Source organism: Varanus komodoensis, unplaced genomic scaffold (genome assembly GCF_004798865.1).
Source record: "Varanus komodoensis strain SLA01 unplaced genomic scaffold, ASM479886v1 scaffold1, whole genome shotgun sequence".
NCBI lineage: Eukaryota > Metazoa > Chordata > Lepidosauria > Squamata > Varanidae > Varanus > Varanus komodoensis.
This window is the reverse complement of record NW_025335268.1, coordinates 100,504,363-100,522,309: the sequence shown is the minus strand read 5'-3', so window position 1 is coordinate 100,522,309 and position 17,947 is coordinate 100,504,363. Positions and strand designations below refer to the sequence as shown.

General features: G+C 38.9%; 1 protein-coding gene across 3 annotated transcripts in view; it reads left to right on the top strand.

Annotated features, from left to right (window-relative positions):
* Positions 1 to 17,947, top strand: part of LOC123027417 (VPS10 domain-containing receptor SorCS1-like) — a 435,900-nt gene that overhangs the window by 371,087 nt on the left and 46,866 nt on the right. For all 3 annotated transcript variants that reach the window (XM_044438294.1, XM_044438303.1, XM_044438286.1), the window contains 6 exons: positions 249 to 340; positions 1,905 to 2,012; positions 3,042 to 3,159; positions 5,053 to 5,183; positions 15,886 to 15,999; positions 17,341 to 17,512. In XM_044438294.1, the coding sequence (XP_044294229.1) occupies positions 249 to 340; positions 1,905 to 2,012; positions 3,042 to 3,159; positions 5,053 to 5,183; positions 15,886 to 15,999; positions 17,341 to 17,512 (735 nt within the window). The remainder of the gene's footprint in view (positions 1 to 248; positions 341 to 1,904; positions 2,013 to 3,041; positions 3,160 to 5,052; positions 5,184 to 15,885; positions 16,000 to 17,340; positions 17,513 to 17,947) is intronic.

The window sequence follows — 17,947 nt, the reverse complement described above, 5'->3', positions numbered from 1 at the left end:
TTGCCTTCAGTGAACCTTCCAAATGGAAGAAATGAGACTATTTTTAAGAATATGCCTGCCTTGTGAAACAATGAAATGTATTTTGGTGGGAGGTGGGCAAGATTTTATTAAAGTGAAGTTTGACTAGGTGGCAAAATGCTTTTCACTTTATGTGCTAATAAATTTATCTTGCAAAGGAAAGCTCTTTGCAGCACTGTGACTCGCAAGGAGAAAAGTTACACTTTATATCTTGTAATGTATTTTTCCAGATCTTTGAAGAGGAATACAGTGTTCTTTATCTGGATCAAGGTGGGGTTTTGGTTGCCATGAAACATACATCTCTACCTATCAGACATCTCTGGTAATTATTGTGACTTCTTTAATATCATTAGTCATGGAGTCTTTCATTATATAATACAGGCCGCTAAATATTTTAACTGAATAACAGGATATGACAATTTAAAAATATACATGCTTCCCTTGTTAATCACACTAAAGAGATTATTACAGTTTCAAAGCTAAGTCTGGCAGCAGTAGAACTTTTCAGTGACCTTGTCATTTGATTAGCATCAGGGAGTAGAACTATTCTATTCCACCTATTATTTAAAAAATACTTTAATTGGGAGACACAAACCATTCCATATGGGACATGTCACCCCATTGTTCATCCATAGTACTACAGTTGTATTCCATTCATCTTCTCAAGACTGTCAACACAATCTTCTGGACCCACAACTCTCCTCAGTGGATTGTTGTCTTTAGCTGAACAATTTCCTTTCTGAGTTTTGCTCCCCCACCACTTCTTCATGCATCTCTGTGTCATTGCGACCAGTTAATTCCCAGAAGAAGAAAATAGCTAGGCATGGAGAGCCATCTTGTACATTTGGTGCAACATTTCAGCTGCAACTTTCCCTAACTTTGCTTTATTTAGGACATCACCACTGGCACCCTAGCACAGTATTTCCCAGAAGTTCAGGTAAAAATGAAAACAACTTTTAAAAAGTTAACTTTTTAACAACAGTTTACTATTCACAGAAGAAAATTGCCCCAAATTGCACATGACTCCAGGTGTAAACATATTTTTCCAGTTCTTACCAGACTTGGTTACTCAATTGAGCTTACTATTGGAATACATTTTTGTTTACTGGATTTGTCTGGATATGTTTGAGCAGATTTAACTGATGCAACTTTAGGATCAGTTTATTAACAAATGTCCCATTATTGCAACAAAGTGAGGGACATCTGTACATGCTAATTTGCAGGATATTTGCAACATAGCCTCTCATAACTTTTTTCCAGGTTGTAAAATCTTGTTACGCTTTCATCAGCTCACCACATGTTCATTTATCCTGCATCTCTTATTTGCTATATCACCTTCAACTTGCATCACATGTTTCCTTTCTGCCTTTTGATAGTATTGGCTCATGCTGTGTGATTTTATTGCATTTTAGCAGTTTTGTACCTCTCTTTGGGATATTGTAAAATGAAAAGTGTATAGTAGATTAAATGTACTTTGCAAGACTAAAGTTATATGGAAGCAACTCCAAATGTCAAATATGTTTTTTTCTTTAGTTTGCCTTTCCTTTATTTACCTCTATTTATTCTTTTTTCTAGTACCTTTGAGGTTAGGATGCTAGTAGAACTGTAATCTCCTTTCCATCCCTTATTCAATACTTCCAAACATAATATTCACATTAATGATGTTGTACTTATATTATTCAGGATATTGTTTCACAATGATTATCTTTGGCTGCTTTCTCTCAAATGAGGAAAAAGGACAATAATTTTGAAACCTGGAATCTATTTTTTCAAGAGACATCTTGGATTATATACATCTTTAAACATAAGGCATTTTTAATTCATACTTTTCTTTATTTCTTCTTCAACAATGTTTCCCAAAAGATGTTCTCTGGTTTCTCAAACAGGTTAAGCTTTGATGAGGGAAGATCCTGGAGCAAATACAGCTTCACTTCAATCCCACTCTTTGTGGATGGTGTCTTGGGGGAGCCTGGAGAGGAGACATTGATTATGACGTAATTAAGAAAACATTAAATATATAATGTGCACGTCACTCACTTTCATGTGGAACATTGCATAGTTAACTATTAGATCTAACAGTTAGATTCCAGCATGTTCTGGTGTTTGATGATTAACAAAGATTAATTAGCTTGCATGTTAAAGCAATATTTATTAATGTTATATTTAATATTTTCATTTTAAACTATATTTGTGCTTATTTTATTGTTGATACACATTTCTTATTTGATGATGAAATCTTTAATTTGTTCAATTTCACTCAGTCAAATGATGCTTTGAATTAACTTCCAAATGAATTGCTAGCATCATAATCAAAATGCGTTTTAATTGTAAGTAGAGCTGAAAGTTTTCATAGACTGAGGAAGCCACCCTAAGGCTAAGCAACTTGAAGAACAGAGTTGACTTGGGAGTTTCATTGCATCCTGAGCCTCGTCAGGCTCCTGCTGACAAGGCGAAAATAATATCAGAGGTGCTCCTACTGTTCCTCCCCTCAGAAGGGTTATTTTCAATTTTAAGGAAAAACATGTATCTCCCAACATCTCTCCTCAGAGTCAGTTTAAATTATTCTCCATGTTGGAGGCTAAGAAGACTGTGGTTCCTTTAGAACCATGGACTCTCCTCTTCAGTAGTGTTCCTATGTCCCTGGGACCATAGGACTGGTCTTTATATCGTAGATTAATAGATAAAAGCAAACACTGATTAAGTGGTTGATCATAACTTAAAAAGCTCACTTATATTTGAATCCATTTGGTTTTGATTACAATAAAAAGGATTTCTTAAAAAAATAGGTATCCTTTTATTCTGACAACGTAATAGCTTTTTTCTTATTATCTTGTAAGTTTCATTATATTTTTTTTCAAATTTCATAAAAAGTCACCTATGCTGAATTTGGAATAATTTGGGTTTAAATGCGTTGATTTAACTAAAGCCAGATATCAATCCTATTGTAATGTTTGAAGGTAAAACTAAAAGAAAAAAAGTCAGACTGTTAAACTATCCTAAATTCTAGTAAATCTTTTGCGCAGAGTTTTTGGGCACTTCAGCCATCGCTCTGAATGGCAGCTGGTGAAGGTGGACTACAAGTCGATTTTTGACAGACGCTGTGCTGAGGATGACTACCGACCTTGGCAGCTTCATAGCCAGGTAAAAAGCATGACAGCAAGAATTTGAGCTGAAGAATTTAATTGATGCTCTAATTAAAATGCAATATTCTGGTCATCCTAATATAGTGATTCCGGATTAATTATTTAATTTAATTAACTTAAGTTGACTGGATAAGAATCTGGTGTTGCCCCCTGCTTAGGAGCATAGAGGAAGATACGCCTTCTGGGACTGTACCCTCAAACAAGAATTGGGCCAATAGGAGCAAGACAGAAGGGACAGTATAAAGACTGCTTCTACTCCACAGGGGTTTCCGCAGTCTCTAAGAGTTAGCTCATCCAGCATTTTCTTTGAAAATTGTACCATCAGTTTGACTAGTTACTAATTAATGAGGCTGAGCCAGAACTTTTTGGATGCGTTCTCAGTTGGCTATTGCAGATCTACTCCTCCTCTTTTGCCTATTTATAAAGTTATGGTCTATGACTTCAACTGGATAGTCTAAATTGAAGCTAACTTAGTGGGTACCCTGGGTTATCTTCTGAGTGATCTCCCCTCATAGTTGGCAGGTGAGGGGAGATACAAAAAGGAGCCCTGATTGCATTTGAGTGATCTAAGGGCTATATGGTCAAACCATAGAATGGACTGGGCATCCTCAGCTCACCTCTTGCTAAACCAGACAGGACAAGCCCATGTAAGTTGGAGATGCATTTGTGATGCTTCCTTCTGAAGAAGAGGTATCCATACTGGGAAGCTTGTTAACTGGGCACTAATTTGAAAAACTTTTGACTCTGAAATCCTGACTAGCAAACTAGCTCAAAGTGGCCTAGAAGGAACAACTATCAGGTAGCTACAGAATCAAACAATGCTCATCCATGGCATCTTCTCAAGCTGGGGACACAGTAACAAGGGGGCTTCCACAGGACTCAGTCCTGTGCCCAGTGTCTTCAACATTTTTATAATGAGTTGGATGAGGGAGTCTAGGGAATGATTTTCAGATTTGCAGATGACACAAAACTAAGGGATAGCTGATACCCAGGAAAACAGAAAGAAGATTTAAGGTGATTGTCACTGGATTGTAGCACTGGGCTGAAAATAACAGAATGATATTCAGTAGGGACAAATGCCAAATTTTGCACCTCGGGAAAAGGAATCAAAAGCATTGTTACAAGATGGGGAATACTTGGATCAATGATACTGGAAATGAGAAGGATCTTGGAATTGTTGTAGATCACAAGCTGAATATGAGTCAACAATGTGATGTGGCTGCAAAATGGGCAAATGCTGTCTTAGGCTACATTAATAGCACTATCACTTCCAAATCATGTGAAGTACTAATTTCACTTTACTCAGCACTGGTTAAGCCTCATCAGGAGTACTGTGTCCAGTTTTGGGCACCACAGTTTAAGAAAGATGCAGACAAGCTAGAAAGGGTTCAGAAAAAAGTAACAAAGATGATCTGGGGTCTGGAAACAAAGCCCTATGAGAAGAAACTGAAAGAACTGGGTTTAGCCTTGTGAAGAGAAGTCTGAGGAGAGATATGATAGCACTTTTCAAGTACTTGAAAGGCTGTCACAAAGGGGAAGGACAGGATCTCTTCTCTCTTCTCAATCCTGCCAGAATGCAGGACACAAGAGAATGAGCTCAAGTTACAGGAAGCCACATTATGGATGAACATCAAGAAGAACTTCCTGATGGATGGAACAGTACAACAATAGAAACTAAGAATGGTCAGAACAGTACAACTGTGAAACCTAGGGAGGTTGTGGGAACTCCCACACTTGAGGCATTCAAGATGTAAGTGGACAGCCATTTGAGAGAGATGGTTTAATTTGGAATGAGCAGGGGGTTGGATGTGTGTGCGTGTGTGTGCATCACACTTTAGATAAATCTGATTGCTCTAGTATGCAGAGGGATTTGTGCTTTCTCTCAATGCAGGGAGAAGCATGCATCATGGGAGCAAAAAGAATCTACAAGAAGCGTAAGTCAGAAAAGAAATGCATGCAGGGCAAGTATGCTGGAGCCATGACATCTGAACCATGTGTTTGCACAGAGGCAGACTTTGATTGGTGAGCAATTCTTGCAGAGCTTTTGCAAGACTTTAACGTATAGGTTCCTTGCTATACATGTTTATCTTTGCCAAGGTTGACTTGTGTGCCAGCACTTCAGCAAATCCCTCCCTCGCTCCCTTCCTCCCGCGCTCTCTCACAGCTAGGAAGGACTGGACCTTTCTCTCCTCTCTTGCATGATGAGACTCAGCCCCAGTCTTACATCTGATCAGAATTGGTTCAGTGGTCAATGGTCAAAGTCCAGGGATTCCCAAAATATAAGACAGGTTGCTTTTGCCTACCACTGAAGGATTTTCCCTTTTCTACATGCAAAAGGAAGATGTAACAGTCACTATATGCCTCTCTCTGCATGTAGAAAATCTCTAAAGGCATCAAGGAGAGGAACTTCAGGGGAGAGCTGGGATTTCATGGGAGGTGTCCTGACATTGTCAACCTTCTGGGTGAGTGCATGAGTGTGTGCACATGTGTGAGATCCAGAAAACCATCTGGCCTCTTAAGTTGCTGCACAACTGCTGTTTTCGCTGCACATAGCTAGCCTTTGTGATTGTTACAAGGGCACATTAGTTTCATTCTACTGTAGGTGCCATATTGCCCTATGATAAGTTCATCTGAAATATATTTGCTTATACCAAGTCCCCTTGGACCGAAAGATATCTTATATAAACTCCTAAATGGATGTTACACAATACATCATCGACAAGCCCAATGTATCTCTTTCAGTTCCCTGAGCCAATTTATGGCTTTCTTTCCCTCTATATTGATAGTGAATGTGTTTGCATTGATAAAAGAGGCAACAGAGCAATCTTGCTAATTGTATTCATAATGTATCAAGATTTCTACTGTGCAATGTTTTACTAGAGCACATATGCATTTTGCAGTGTTTGTAAAATATTACCAAATGCAAACAATGAGATTGATCGGGGTTCTTTTGTATGGTGCTTTCTCCTCAATATTCAGGAATGTATTCATGGACAGTAAAGCACCAGACCAAAACAATGTAGATGCAATTAGAAATGCTCATTGCATTATGATCTTTTTTGCCATATTCTATCAAATCCCAGTAATAGAGGCAAAAATGCAGATGAAACAGAACGAACCTACAGTGGTGGCAAACTGCGTATGAACAGAATAAAAAATTAATTTCAGAAATTAATTGGAATGAAGGAGAACATTAACCAAGGAAAGGTAGAAGAATGGAATGAGATACCTTTTTAATACCTGAATCAGGTATCAGTGGTACCTGATTTGTACCACAACCTTGATCAAAGTCCTTTACTAATTTCATGTTGTCAAAGTACTTTTATAAAGTAATTCATATAAGATTTTATTTATTTATTTATTAAAACATTTCTATGCCGCCCCATTCGCCGAAGCCTCGGGGCGGCTCACAACATAAATTAGATTCCCTTCTACTTAGTTCTATTTTGGTGTACTACAGAGTACCAAAAAGATCAAATTCAGCACTTTATAAAAAAGCTAAATAGGACCCTTTTGGTGCTCCATAGTGAAACAGATGAATTTTTCCTTAAAAAAAAAAAATTAAACAAGTACATTTTTCCCCCTGAGAGCCTTGCCAATTCAGTGGGGCTTTGGGACCTGTGCTGAAGGTCATTAGAGGCTGTTTGTGGCCTGTGAAACTTGCACATATTTGTTCTATGTGCACTGAGAGCATCAGATCAAAATTTAAGATCTCTTTTAGTTTTATACTTGTAAAGTCATAAGCATGTTGGGAAGACAAATGTTTTTAAATGCCTTGCAATATTTTTAGGGGATAGCAAGTCACAAAAATAATCTATATTTACTCAGCAACAGTACTTTGTTAAAAAGGCTTGATATGTACCTAAAAATCTGTAGCTGTATAGCGTAATTCAGCATAATTTATTTCACCTGAAATATGTACTTATTTTTCAGAACTAGTGGCGTGACTGAAAATAGTTCAGCTATATTGTCACTAGTTTTTCAAACTCATTCATAGTTCTGGCAATGGAAAGTATGCTGAATTATACTTGGAAGAAAGAGTGAGTTAGAAACAGCTCAGATAGGAGTCAGTGCTGTAGCGATTCGATTTGCATGCATTGCCCACTTCTCACAACCAGGGGGCAATCGTGTTTCAGGAATGAGGATCACAACTGAAACGGTGTACCTAGCACTAAGGACGCTATTTCCTAGCAACTGCCTATTGTATTGCATTCATTTAGGTAGTAAATGGATCACATGGTGACACATGTGTCATTGAAGCATTGATTTATCAGGTTGCTCTGGGTTTAACTGTTTAATGAAAAGTATCAGTCCAAAAGCACATCAGGGTTTTTAATATAGAGAAAGAATGAATCTAGAATCATTATTCTGATCATTCGGTTTGGATGCTAGATGAGACCTGATTAACATCCTAACTTGCTTTTCTACACACTGTTATAATACAGTAAGAATCTTATATTTGTATAAGGATATTTATATGCTTGTTAAAGGGAAATCCAAATCTGCCAAGGAGGCTCCAGCACTCAGTTACAGCCCTTGCTATAATTACAAATCCCATTTTCACTTTATGATGTAACTATATAGCCCATCCCTCAAAGAATAAGAGCTGAGTACTAAACATTAATAGCTCTCTGGCCAGAAACCCTATTTTTCGAAATCCTCCTTCCCTTTTTCAGTGAGGAGAAAGGCCACAAATACTGAACCTCTGCTCTAAAGGGTATTTACATGTAGGTCTGGGTTTATGCTATGTGGTTTATGGTGAAAGGGAGGAGAGCATCTTTTCCCCTTGTTGTCTCTGTCTCTTTCCCTGTCTCTCTGTCACACACACACACACACACACACACACACACACACACACAGAGAGAGAGAGAGAGAGAGAGAGAGAGAGAGAGAGAGAGAGAGAGAGAGATCCTGACTCCAAATGAAGTTTCATGGAATGCACAGTGCAAAGCCTGTGTGAAGTTTTTTTTTCCTTTCCTCTCTCCACAGTTGCATTTTCTATTCTTTTCTTCCCTTTTCTTTCTAAGTTCATGATGTGTATATTGTTTTAATAATTAAGGTTTTACTATGGTACCATTGTAATTTTATATTGTGTAAGCCATACTGAGCGCTTGGTGGAAGGATGGGATAGGAATGCTTGTAATTAATAAATAAATAAACAAACAAATAAATAAGTTTGTGCAAAGTTTGACTATAACACCCTTCCGCAGCACTGTTATCAGATTCCCAGTTCTGCAGATTTTCTTCCATGATACGCAGGTTCCAAATGTCATGCAATATGAATATAAGCAATGAAGCAGGTGTATAGAAGCACACAAGAAAAGAAATTTCAATGACAGACAATTATGGGGGTCAAAATTATCTCTACTAAAAGACCTGCAGTTTGTTGAAATGGGGCAGTATAACCTCTTACTCTTACCAAAGAGCAATGGTTATTTACAAAATACTAGGAGAAATGGTAGCTTCGTAAGATTTTCACTAAGGCGATATTTTAATTAAGTCCTCGACTGTTTGCCAATTGCTTTTGGACTATAATTCAAGGTGTTGGCTTTAACCTTTACAACTCTTATCCCTTAGATAACTGAACAGGTTATATAAGGGACCTATAGCCTTGCTATATATGAACCCAAGTTTTAAGATCTGCAGGAGGAGCTCTTTTGAGGCTACTGTGATGCGCAGTGGTGTTTCTTTGGAACACATATTCTGGACTTCATTCTGGAATGCACTCCTTCCAAAACTACGTTTGACTCCAGCAATTTAGAACACCTTTAGAGGTGTTAAAAACTTGCTGTTTCAATTTGTTCTTTCAAACCATGCTGGTTTGATGCTTAAACATTTAAATTGTTTTCATTGTTCTTGTTTTTGTTGTTCTAAAAATTTATTATTTAAATCCCTGTGGAATTCCCTGGTGCATTTTAGCAGATAAGGTGGTATATGAAGATGAGGCATGCATTTTTGCCAAATCCTGAGGAGCATGCAGACAGTCTGACTTTGATTTGACAAGTATAAAAGCCTTGACATTGGTGCCTGCTGTAATATCACCAAGTGTGGAAGTCCAAACTGTCTGAACTCTATCCGCACTGCAGTTTATTCTCCAGAGTGTAATAGTCATAAGAATGCTTACAAGGGGCAAAGCTGCAAGATGAAATAAGGTGCACACAGTGAAGAATGGAACAAGAGATATTCCTATGAGCATAACAACGCTGTGAACACAGCTAGGTGCTTGTCAGAGGGGAATCAGATTTTGATCTTAACTAAGACTGAGGGGAAAATAAGAATTAAAATAAAAGACTGATGGGAAGACCTTGGAAGGGAATTTTTGCAAGCAACTGGATGGCAGGAATGGGAAGGGAGAAGTAAATACTGAAAAAGGAAGCCACATGGAGTCCTAATTTCTGATTCCATCCCAAGTGAGAGTCCTCAGCACCACAAAAAAGTGTGAAGTGTTATGCTCATCAGTGGGTTATTATTATTAATAGAAATAATAATCCATCCAGGGAATCAAGGCAGTCCCTTTAACCTATCCAAAGACTTCACACAGTAAGATCAGAGCACTTTGAATGCAGATGAATGGAAAGCCCAGTTGGAATCTAGAAAGATGCTGACACTGTTTTTATGAAGCTGCAGTTCCATGCACACATACCTGGGTGTAAGATCATTTGAACATTATAGGATTTGTGCCTGAGTAAGAATATATAGGATCACTGTATAAATCATTATTTGTTAACAAACCTAACTCACTCCCAGTGCACCCACCAAAGAACACTTTTGCAGGTTTGTCAGCTTTAACAGCCATGCTTGCTAGAGCTGCCTTACTTCTGCTCTGCCTCTTTCCACCCAAACATTCTCCATGATTTATTTTTGGCTTATTCATCCCACTTGCCTCTGCCATACTTCTTTTCCCCAAGTCTTAACAGGCCTATATATTTACTCTTGTAAAATCCCTGTCCTGTTGCTTACTCCATATATCTATGTCTACATAAAATCCACATGTCTTTCCCCTTAAATTACTGCTAAATTCCTTAACTTTAGACTTCAGCAAGATGTTTAGAGATGTGTATATTGTGTATCAAATGGTTCATGGTAAAAACCATCCATTCTGCAGAAGCTTGTTCTTTTCCTCAGTGAAGTGGCTTTGTGAAACTGAGGAATTTGTAAAGTATTGAATTTGTAAAGTATTGAAACTGAATATTGACAATTAACCTTCACACTTGTATTCTGCTGAAACTAAGGAGCATGCTTCATGCAAAGAAGTGGGTAATGATAGCCCAGGACTACTTTACATAAGAGAAGGCTCTTTCCAGTGGACAGACGAGTGTAGAAAGTTGGTTGGAGTAAGAAGTTGGTGGGATTTACATTGTCTTTGCTATATATTACAGCCACCCAGGGCTTTTTTTGTCATAGAACGCACCAGAATGGCATTCCGGCACCTTTTTTTTGACGGATTTTTCCAATCGACTGATTTTGAATCGCCTGTGGGCTGCTTGTGTGTCCGTGCTGATTGTGAGGGCGCTGCTCAGCTTGGGATTGGTGTGTGTGGTCACGCACTGGGTGCTTACTGCCAGCGGCAACCATTATGTTATGTGTGTGTAGAGTGACTGGCTATGTGCAAAAGGTAAATAAGTTCTTTATTTCAAAAAAAGTTGGTGAATTGAAAATCTTTTTTTAGTGTAAAAGTGTGACTCTAAGACATGAGTTCCCACACTTTTTTTTTTTTTAAACAAAAAAGGCACTGCAGCCACCTATAAGTGGCTTTTTCCCTTAGGGGATATTAAACCTGGGGAAACATAAATTTGTAACTCTACTTTTCTTCAAAACTGTCGGAACTTGAAATAGTGGATGGGAATGGATTATGCTTTCTCTTCCCGGTGTCTCTGCCTTTCCATTGCATGCACTAGAAAGGCCTTTTCTTCATTTAAGGTGGTCCTCAGATAGGACCACGTTACCCTCATGTGCAACTAATGTCTAACTTGGGAATCAACATGCCACAGAATATAGCTCATAAATAGCAATTGTGAGTATCAAATTTTCTGGCTGCAAAGTCATCTTTCTTAGTGCACCCAACTCCAATATTCAGATTTCAGCTGTCGGTTCATCTTCTGCTACTCTTGAGGATGCTAATGCTGGTTGATTGCAAGGCAGCTTGTTGTGCCTACAGATAGACAGCAATTTGTCCTTATCATCAGTGCTCCAAATGCATCAGAGAGGAGACAAGAAATTCATTAGATTACAGGTCTGCAGGTGAAAGAGAAATACAAATGCCTTGCTAGTGAGATGCAAAGGAGCTGCTTGTCACATTTCTCAGCATATTTATGTGCGTGCGTGCGTGTGTGTGATTACAGTGAGACCCAGTCAAGGATAATGGGAAGACTTTTTAAAAAGTTACAATGAAAGGCCACCATTTTTAGAACTCATTTAGTGGAGGAAATATCAACATGTCTTACATGCAGATTAGGGATGCCCAAATCACCCTAACTTCAGTTTGCCAAACTCCCCACATTTCATTTTGAAGCTTATCCAAATCAGATCAGAAGCACATTCTTTTCTTTTTGCATGAAAATCCATGTGCATTGTCATGCATATATTTCCAAATATATATTTCCATCATGTGAGTGTTTGAATTGCATTCATTCTTCTCTCATTGATTAAAATGTATTTATCTGTAGTTGTTAAAATATATCTTTCCAAGTGTTCCTATGTTCCAAATATTTTGGAATCATATGGCAGGTTTGGAAACAGAGTTCAACTCGTATTGTATCTGAGTTCATATGCATTCCAGAAGGAGCAAACGGGGTCGATCCTGATCAAAAATGATACCAAAACATATTTATTGTCATTCCTTAGCCCAGGTCTGCCCCAGTCAAATAGAAAGTAGGGATGGGGGCTGAGAATCTGGTGTGAGAAACAAGAGGTGGGCACAGGAAAGGAGCATGTACCCCATTTGTCCTTCAGATCAAACTCCCATCATCTACCTCCCTTTTAACTGTGATTGGAGCAGATCTCAGAGTAGGACACACTAATATTTTTCCTCCACTAAATGAGCTCCATTTTCCTTTCCATCCACCCACAGTTTACCTCCTTGTGGCTCCCATCCTCAAGTAGAGATACATGAAACTGTGGTTTTCCTTCCATGCAGACTTGCCACATTTGAAACCTTGAATATGTGTGCTTGTTTAACATTTACATAACCATGTTCTCTAGGTTGAAAAGAAGGAAGTTTAAGCAGGGGTTGTAGATGTAACCTGGTGGCCATGGGTGTCATCCAGACCCAGTTAGTTAAACCACAATAAGCCACACTGTGTCATCCAGACCCAGTCATTGTCTTTCAAACCCAACCTCTCATTTCCTCCCCAATATGCACAATTGTGAGGCTAGTAAAACAACCCTTTCCTACAGGATTGTTATACAGTTTACTAAAATGAATTCTGCATTCTTATTTGACAAAGATGGTTTTGTAAAAGCTCAGTACAAAGGCTAGTAGCAGTAACAGTGTTAGCATGAACAGTGGCTCCAGGTAAAGATCAATCTGCACTAGCTCTGCCACGGATGGGATAGAGACTTGTTGCTAGTTGCAAATTCGTGTCTGACCCATTGCAACCCCATGGGCACATTCCTCCAGGCCTTCCTGTCCTCTACCATCCCCCGGAGTCCACTGAAGTTCGCACCAACTGTTTCAGTGACTCCATCTAGCCACCTCAGTCTCTGCTGTCCCCTTCTTCTTTTGCCGTCAATTGTTCTCAGCATTAGTGTCTTCTCCAGTGAGACTTGCCAGTTCTTTTAATTCTTAGGGAGTGGTGGTTATTTACTTAGTTAATTTCTGTGCTGCACAATAACTGGAATCCTTTCAGTGCTTTACAGTGAAACATTAACTACAAATAAAAATACAACAGATAATAATACTCCCAGATTAGTCAGCCACCCCAGAGTACTTTTGTCAAACATATCAAAAGTCACTGAGAGATACAGAAAGATCAACAGGGTCACATTCATTCAACAAAGATCATATAGGGTGACTAAAGATACTTCCATGCAAAAACCTATATTGATCCCTAATTGAAATGAATACAGTTAAGCAGTCCTATCTAAGAATGTCTGAACATGGTTTCCTACCAGCCACTCAAGTGCCTTGTCCAAGAAAGAGGTGTTTGCCACTGGCCTAAACTATTAAATACTTCTGACTCCAGAGGTGATTTCTTCAGAAATGGCCTCACCTTAAGCCATTCCAGCTGCCATGTAACCATTCCCTCCCATAACTAGTCATTTAGGTGGCATCCCTGGACGAGGTAGTCCCTCCTTGTGATTTAAGCTCTAGATCTAGGGAAAAAATTAAGGTGGCTTAACAACCCTAAGGGTAAATATGGGGCATGCGTGTAACAGCCTAGGTGTGCATGACCATTCACATCCAAGTTACTTCTTATGCTCAACTTTATTTTGATTCTGCAGCTGTCTTTTCCCAGTGCTTGCTATAAAAGAATTTCTGATGACCTTGAGTAGTAAAGAAAAAAAATGGAGACAGCTGTAGAAACAAGGCAACCCTTTAATAAGAAGTACATGTAAGCATACTGTAGCCTTTGGAATATTGGTGCAGACATGAAAAGGAGTAGTTGCCTTAGCCAAGGAACACAGTCTACGTACTCCACATTTATCGTATTTCTGCCCAATGAACTGATTAATCAGTGATATGTGAAAGATTCTGAACTTGAAATCTCAATCCTGTTATTACTAGATGGAGACATCTTAGCACTAAACATCAAAAGATCTATTCTGATCTAGATTTATTAATATGGTTTTGAATTTTTCTTTTCAGTTTTATATGATATGACCTTTTACTGTTATTTTACATTGTATTTTTATTCTATTTTATCTGCCACTGCAAACTGCCCAGAAGGCTACAGCTATTGGTAGAAAAGAAATATAATAAATAGTATTTTTTCTTTTCTTCTATAACAAGCTACTCTTCAAGCTAATTTCTGTAAATGAGGCATGGTGATTGCACGTTAAAACCATTGTCTAAAAGCACACTTAGTTTCAGTAACCCTTGGCTTATAGTATGCCAGGACTATATGAAGGCTTTCTAGGAAGGCAAGCATCTCTGATTTTATGCACCCACATCTTCACTGTCAATCTTCCTGATTGATTTCTAGGACAGAAAAGTGTAGTTTTGAGAAAGGGTTGACTCTTGCTACCATTTCTTTTAAAAATCAAGTGTTGTTCGTATAATCTATATTCAGCAATGAATGATCTCACCTAAGATTCCTCATTTAGAAAGAAAAGGGCAAGTAGCATAGAAATGCAAACTAATATGGTGAGATTAAATCAGACTTTGCATTCTCTTTGTTGCATATTTTGCTGTTTTGTTTTCATTTGATTATTGAACATGCTGTGAGAGTACAGTGTTACCACTTTTTAATTATATTGATACATGAAAGCCTGGTGTTTTGGCTTGCTGACAATCAGATTACAGAAGAAAGAAGCCTCCATACATAAATATTTGTTTTTCTCAAGAAAATGTAAGTGAGCATTACCATTCATGGAACAATTGTTTCAATGCCCTTTATGCTGTCCCTCCATCAAGGATAAATTACAAAATTAATTTACATCAGTTGGGACAGGCAAACATCTATTTGCAAAGCAATTAACCAATTTTCTTCTATTCATATGCTACAGAGAAGGCTCAGGAAAACCATACAAACTGAAGACAGAAATGTAAACATTGGATTTAAATTTATATCCATTGCTAAAAGGAAGTCTTGGCTTCTGCTACCCCTGTAGTTCACTGATCCTGACTAGGGATCCAATGCCTGCAATTTTATGACCAAATAGATAGCTGTCTACTTTAAACTCTAGTGTATCTTCAAAGTAACGAGTGCTTTGATCCTCAAATTCTATAAAACTCAAGTTTGTTGAAGTTCTCTATTTCTACCTCAGAGCTCATTCTGTATCATAGAAACAGTGAGTCAGAAGGGGTCTCCTGGGCCATCTAGACCCAGCCGGCTCCATTCATGACGTGTCCACCATGTGCTTGTCCATGGATCATGTCCATATTGAACCCTGAGCTTTGAAGAGAGAGGCACCTTTAAAAGTGCCCATTTTCATGTGTTTTCCCCCAACTGTATGCATTCATGGTACACGTTAATGTGCTCTGTGCATTGTCTCCAAATAAGCATGTTTGTGCACAAGGTCAATTGTGCACATCCTTAACACACTTTCTGCTTGGCAAATTGCATTCCAAGCTTAGAAATGTATGGATATCAGATGTCAGATTATATTCTGTTCGGCCTTTGACACTGGGAGGTGAGAATTGGGTGACTCTGATCAAAAGTAACTGAAATGAAGTGGAATTTGGGGCAACAATATAGAAAAAAGAAGCAGTTCTTCATGCAGCACATAGTTATGAAATGGAGCAAAAGTCGTATCTTGTATGCAAAGCAAGAAGAATCTGGCACCTTATTTGCTCACCCTTTTTGATCAATCTCTGATGCAAATAGAAAGAAAAGGCCTGGGACTACATGATTCACCATCCTGTGGTTATAGGCAGGTGTCTGTCTGCCTAATATAAAAACCCTACATGTGTGAGTGTAGGTGTGTAAAAATAGGCTTTCTTTCTGTGCATGTTGTATTTTTATAAAGGGTTTATAGGGACTTTGTTTCTCAGGTTTAAATTCGTACAGTATTGTGTGTGATTTGTATGCCATTGAAATTATGTCTCTTTCTTCCAAACCAGTGACTATGGATTTGAGCGACACAGCAATGGCCAATGTTTGCCTGCATTTTGGTACAACCCACTGTCATTGTCAAAGGACTGCAGTCTTGGTCAGAGTTATCTCAATAGCACTGGGTGAGTGGCCATAATTATCAAATCCAGCCTATGGAGACAAATTTGTGAATGGTAAAAGTGTTTCATACTATTCATCAGGCTTGTGTGGTCTTTGTTTCTTGAGTGACATCATTTAAAAAGCAATGGTAGCTGTGTTGGCTGATAAGGAAAAAAAAAATCTATAGTTGGGCAATTCCTTTCTTAGGTTTACCAAAATGTCACTACATGGTGACCAAGCTTTCATATCTTCCAGAATTCTTAATCAGACTAAACATTAAGCAACATTGGGGTGAGAGGTGATATTGTAGCCTTACAAACTTGCTTTAGACCCAGTGCACTAATAGCTTCTTTGACGGGGTGGAAAAGTCCTGACTTTTCAAATGTTTTTGCCCTACAACTCCTATCGGCCCCAGTCAGCATAGCTACTGGTGAATATCTGGAAGTCTACCAATTGCACAGCCATGCTTTATGGTGTGTTTTGAAGTTGCAAGAGGACAAGGAACACAATGGTTAAACTTTCATTTTTTAAAATATAAAATCCAGCTATTATCCAGGCCTGTCTCCATCTTGTGGAACATGCAGCAAATAGTTCAAATAATGAACATGGGTGTGGTTCTCTCTTAATGTGGGGATTCTCTCATTTGAAACAATGATAATGGAAAACCTCATACTGGGACAGGGGATCCCAATATCCCTTTCTGGTGTATTGCTAATAAAGATAAACAGTCTGTCAGAAAGAGAAAAAAGTCACTGACCTGAAAGCGCTACCCCAGTGTGATTGAGTGCATAGGAGTTCAAACCCTGATGTGTAGAAGTTAAGTCCTCAAAGCCGTGTGCCTGGATGGGCAAATTCATCAATTTCAGTTTTCCCTGTAAGTTCTTTCCATCTTCAGGGAAGAAATCTCTGGAACTGGGTAGTTTTTCATTAAGTCTGTGTGTGTGTGTGTGTGTGTGTGTGTGTGTGTGTGTGAGAGAGAGAGAGAGAGAGAGAGAGAGAGAGAGAGAGAGAGAGAGCGCGCGCGCGCGTGCGCGCGCGAATGAACAAACGAACGAACGAGCTGAATGGAATTCTGCAGAATTCTGCGTCTACAAATCTCATATTGTGGCCTTTTGCAGGTGAAAATTTGAACTGAAAAAGAAAAATTAGGTTGTTCTCATGCATTCCTGTACTTGGGCTGACACAAGGCTAAGCATAACATGTGGCTAAGTTCCTAAAGCTGCTCAGTTTAAACTGGCTTGTGATAATGTCTCTTAAGGTAATTAGCACATGACAATGAGGTTTTGGATAAGGGGACTACCCTTTGCAGTGAGCATCTTTCCATCCTTCCTTATGCTGTCGTGCCTGTTTCCCCCTTTCAACAGGTACAGGAAGGTTGTCTCTAACAACTGCACAGATGGCGTGCGTGAGCAATACACAGCCAAGCCTCAGCAGTGTCCCGGCAAAGCCCCACGGGGGCTTCGGGTTGTCACTTCAGATGGCACATTGACATCAGAACAAGGGCACAATGTTACCTTCATGGTGCAGCTGGAGGAGGTATGGTCTATTTCACACATGCCCCACTGGGCCTTTGGAGTCTGAATCATTTAGAAGGGAACACAGTTAATTAACCGGTGCAATTTAACTGATTAATAGTTTGACAATTCAGAGCTGTATATCTGAGCTATTGCTCTTCCTTGATATGGTGTCCTCATGATGTTTTGATCACCATTTTCAGCATCCCTGAGCATTGGCCACACTATCGGAGCCTGTTGGATGCTGAAGTAAAGCACATCTGGAAAGTGCCTGGTTGGGAAGGCAGCCCTACCTTCACTCTCCTTGACTTGTAGCCTTTGCCTGGCTCCATCTGTGCTCTCATTGAGTTGCAAACAGTACCCTAGAGGGGCTATATGGGCTAGTGCTGCAAAGCAAATGACAAGGGGACCCTGCAGAGGACATGGAAAATGCAAGTTTCTGAAACAACACAGCAAT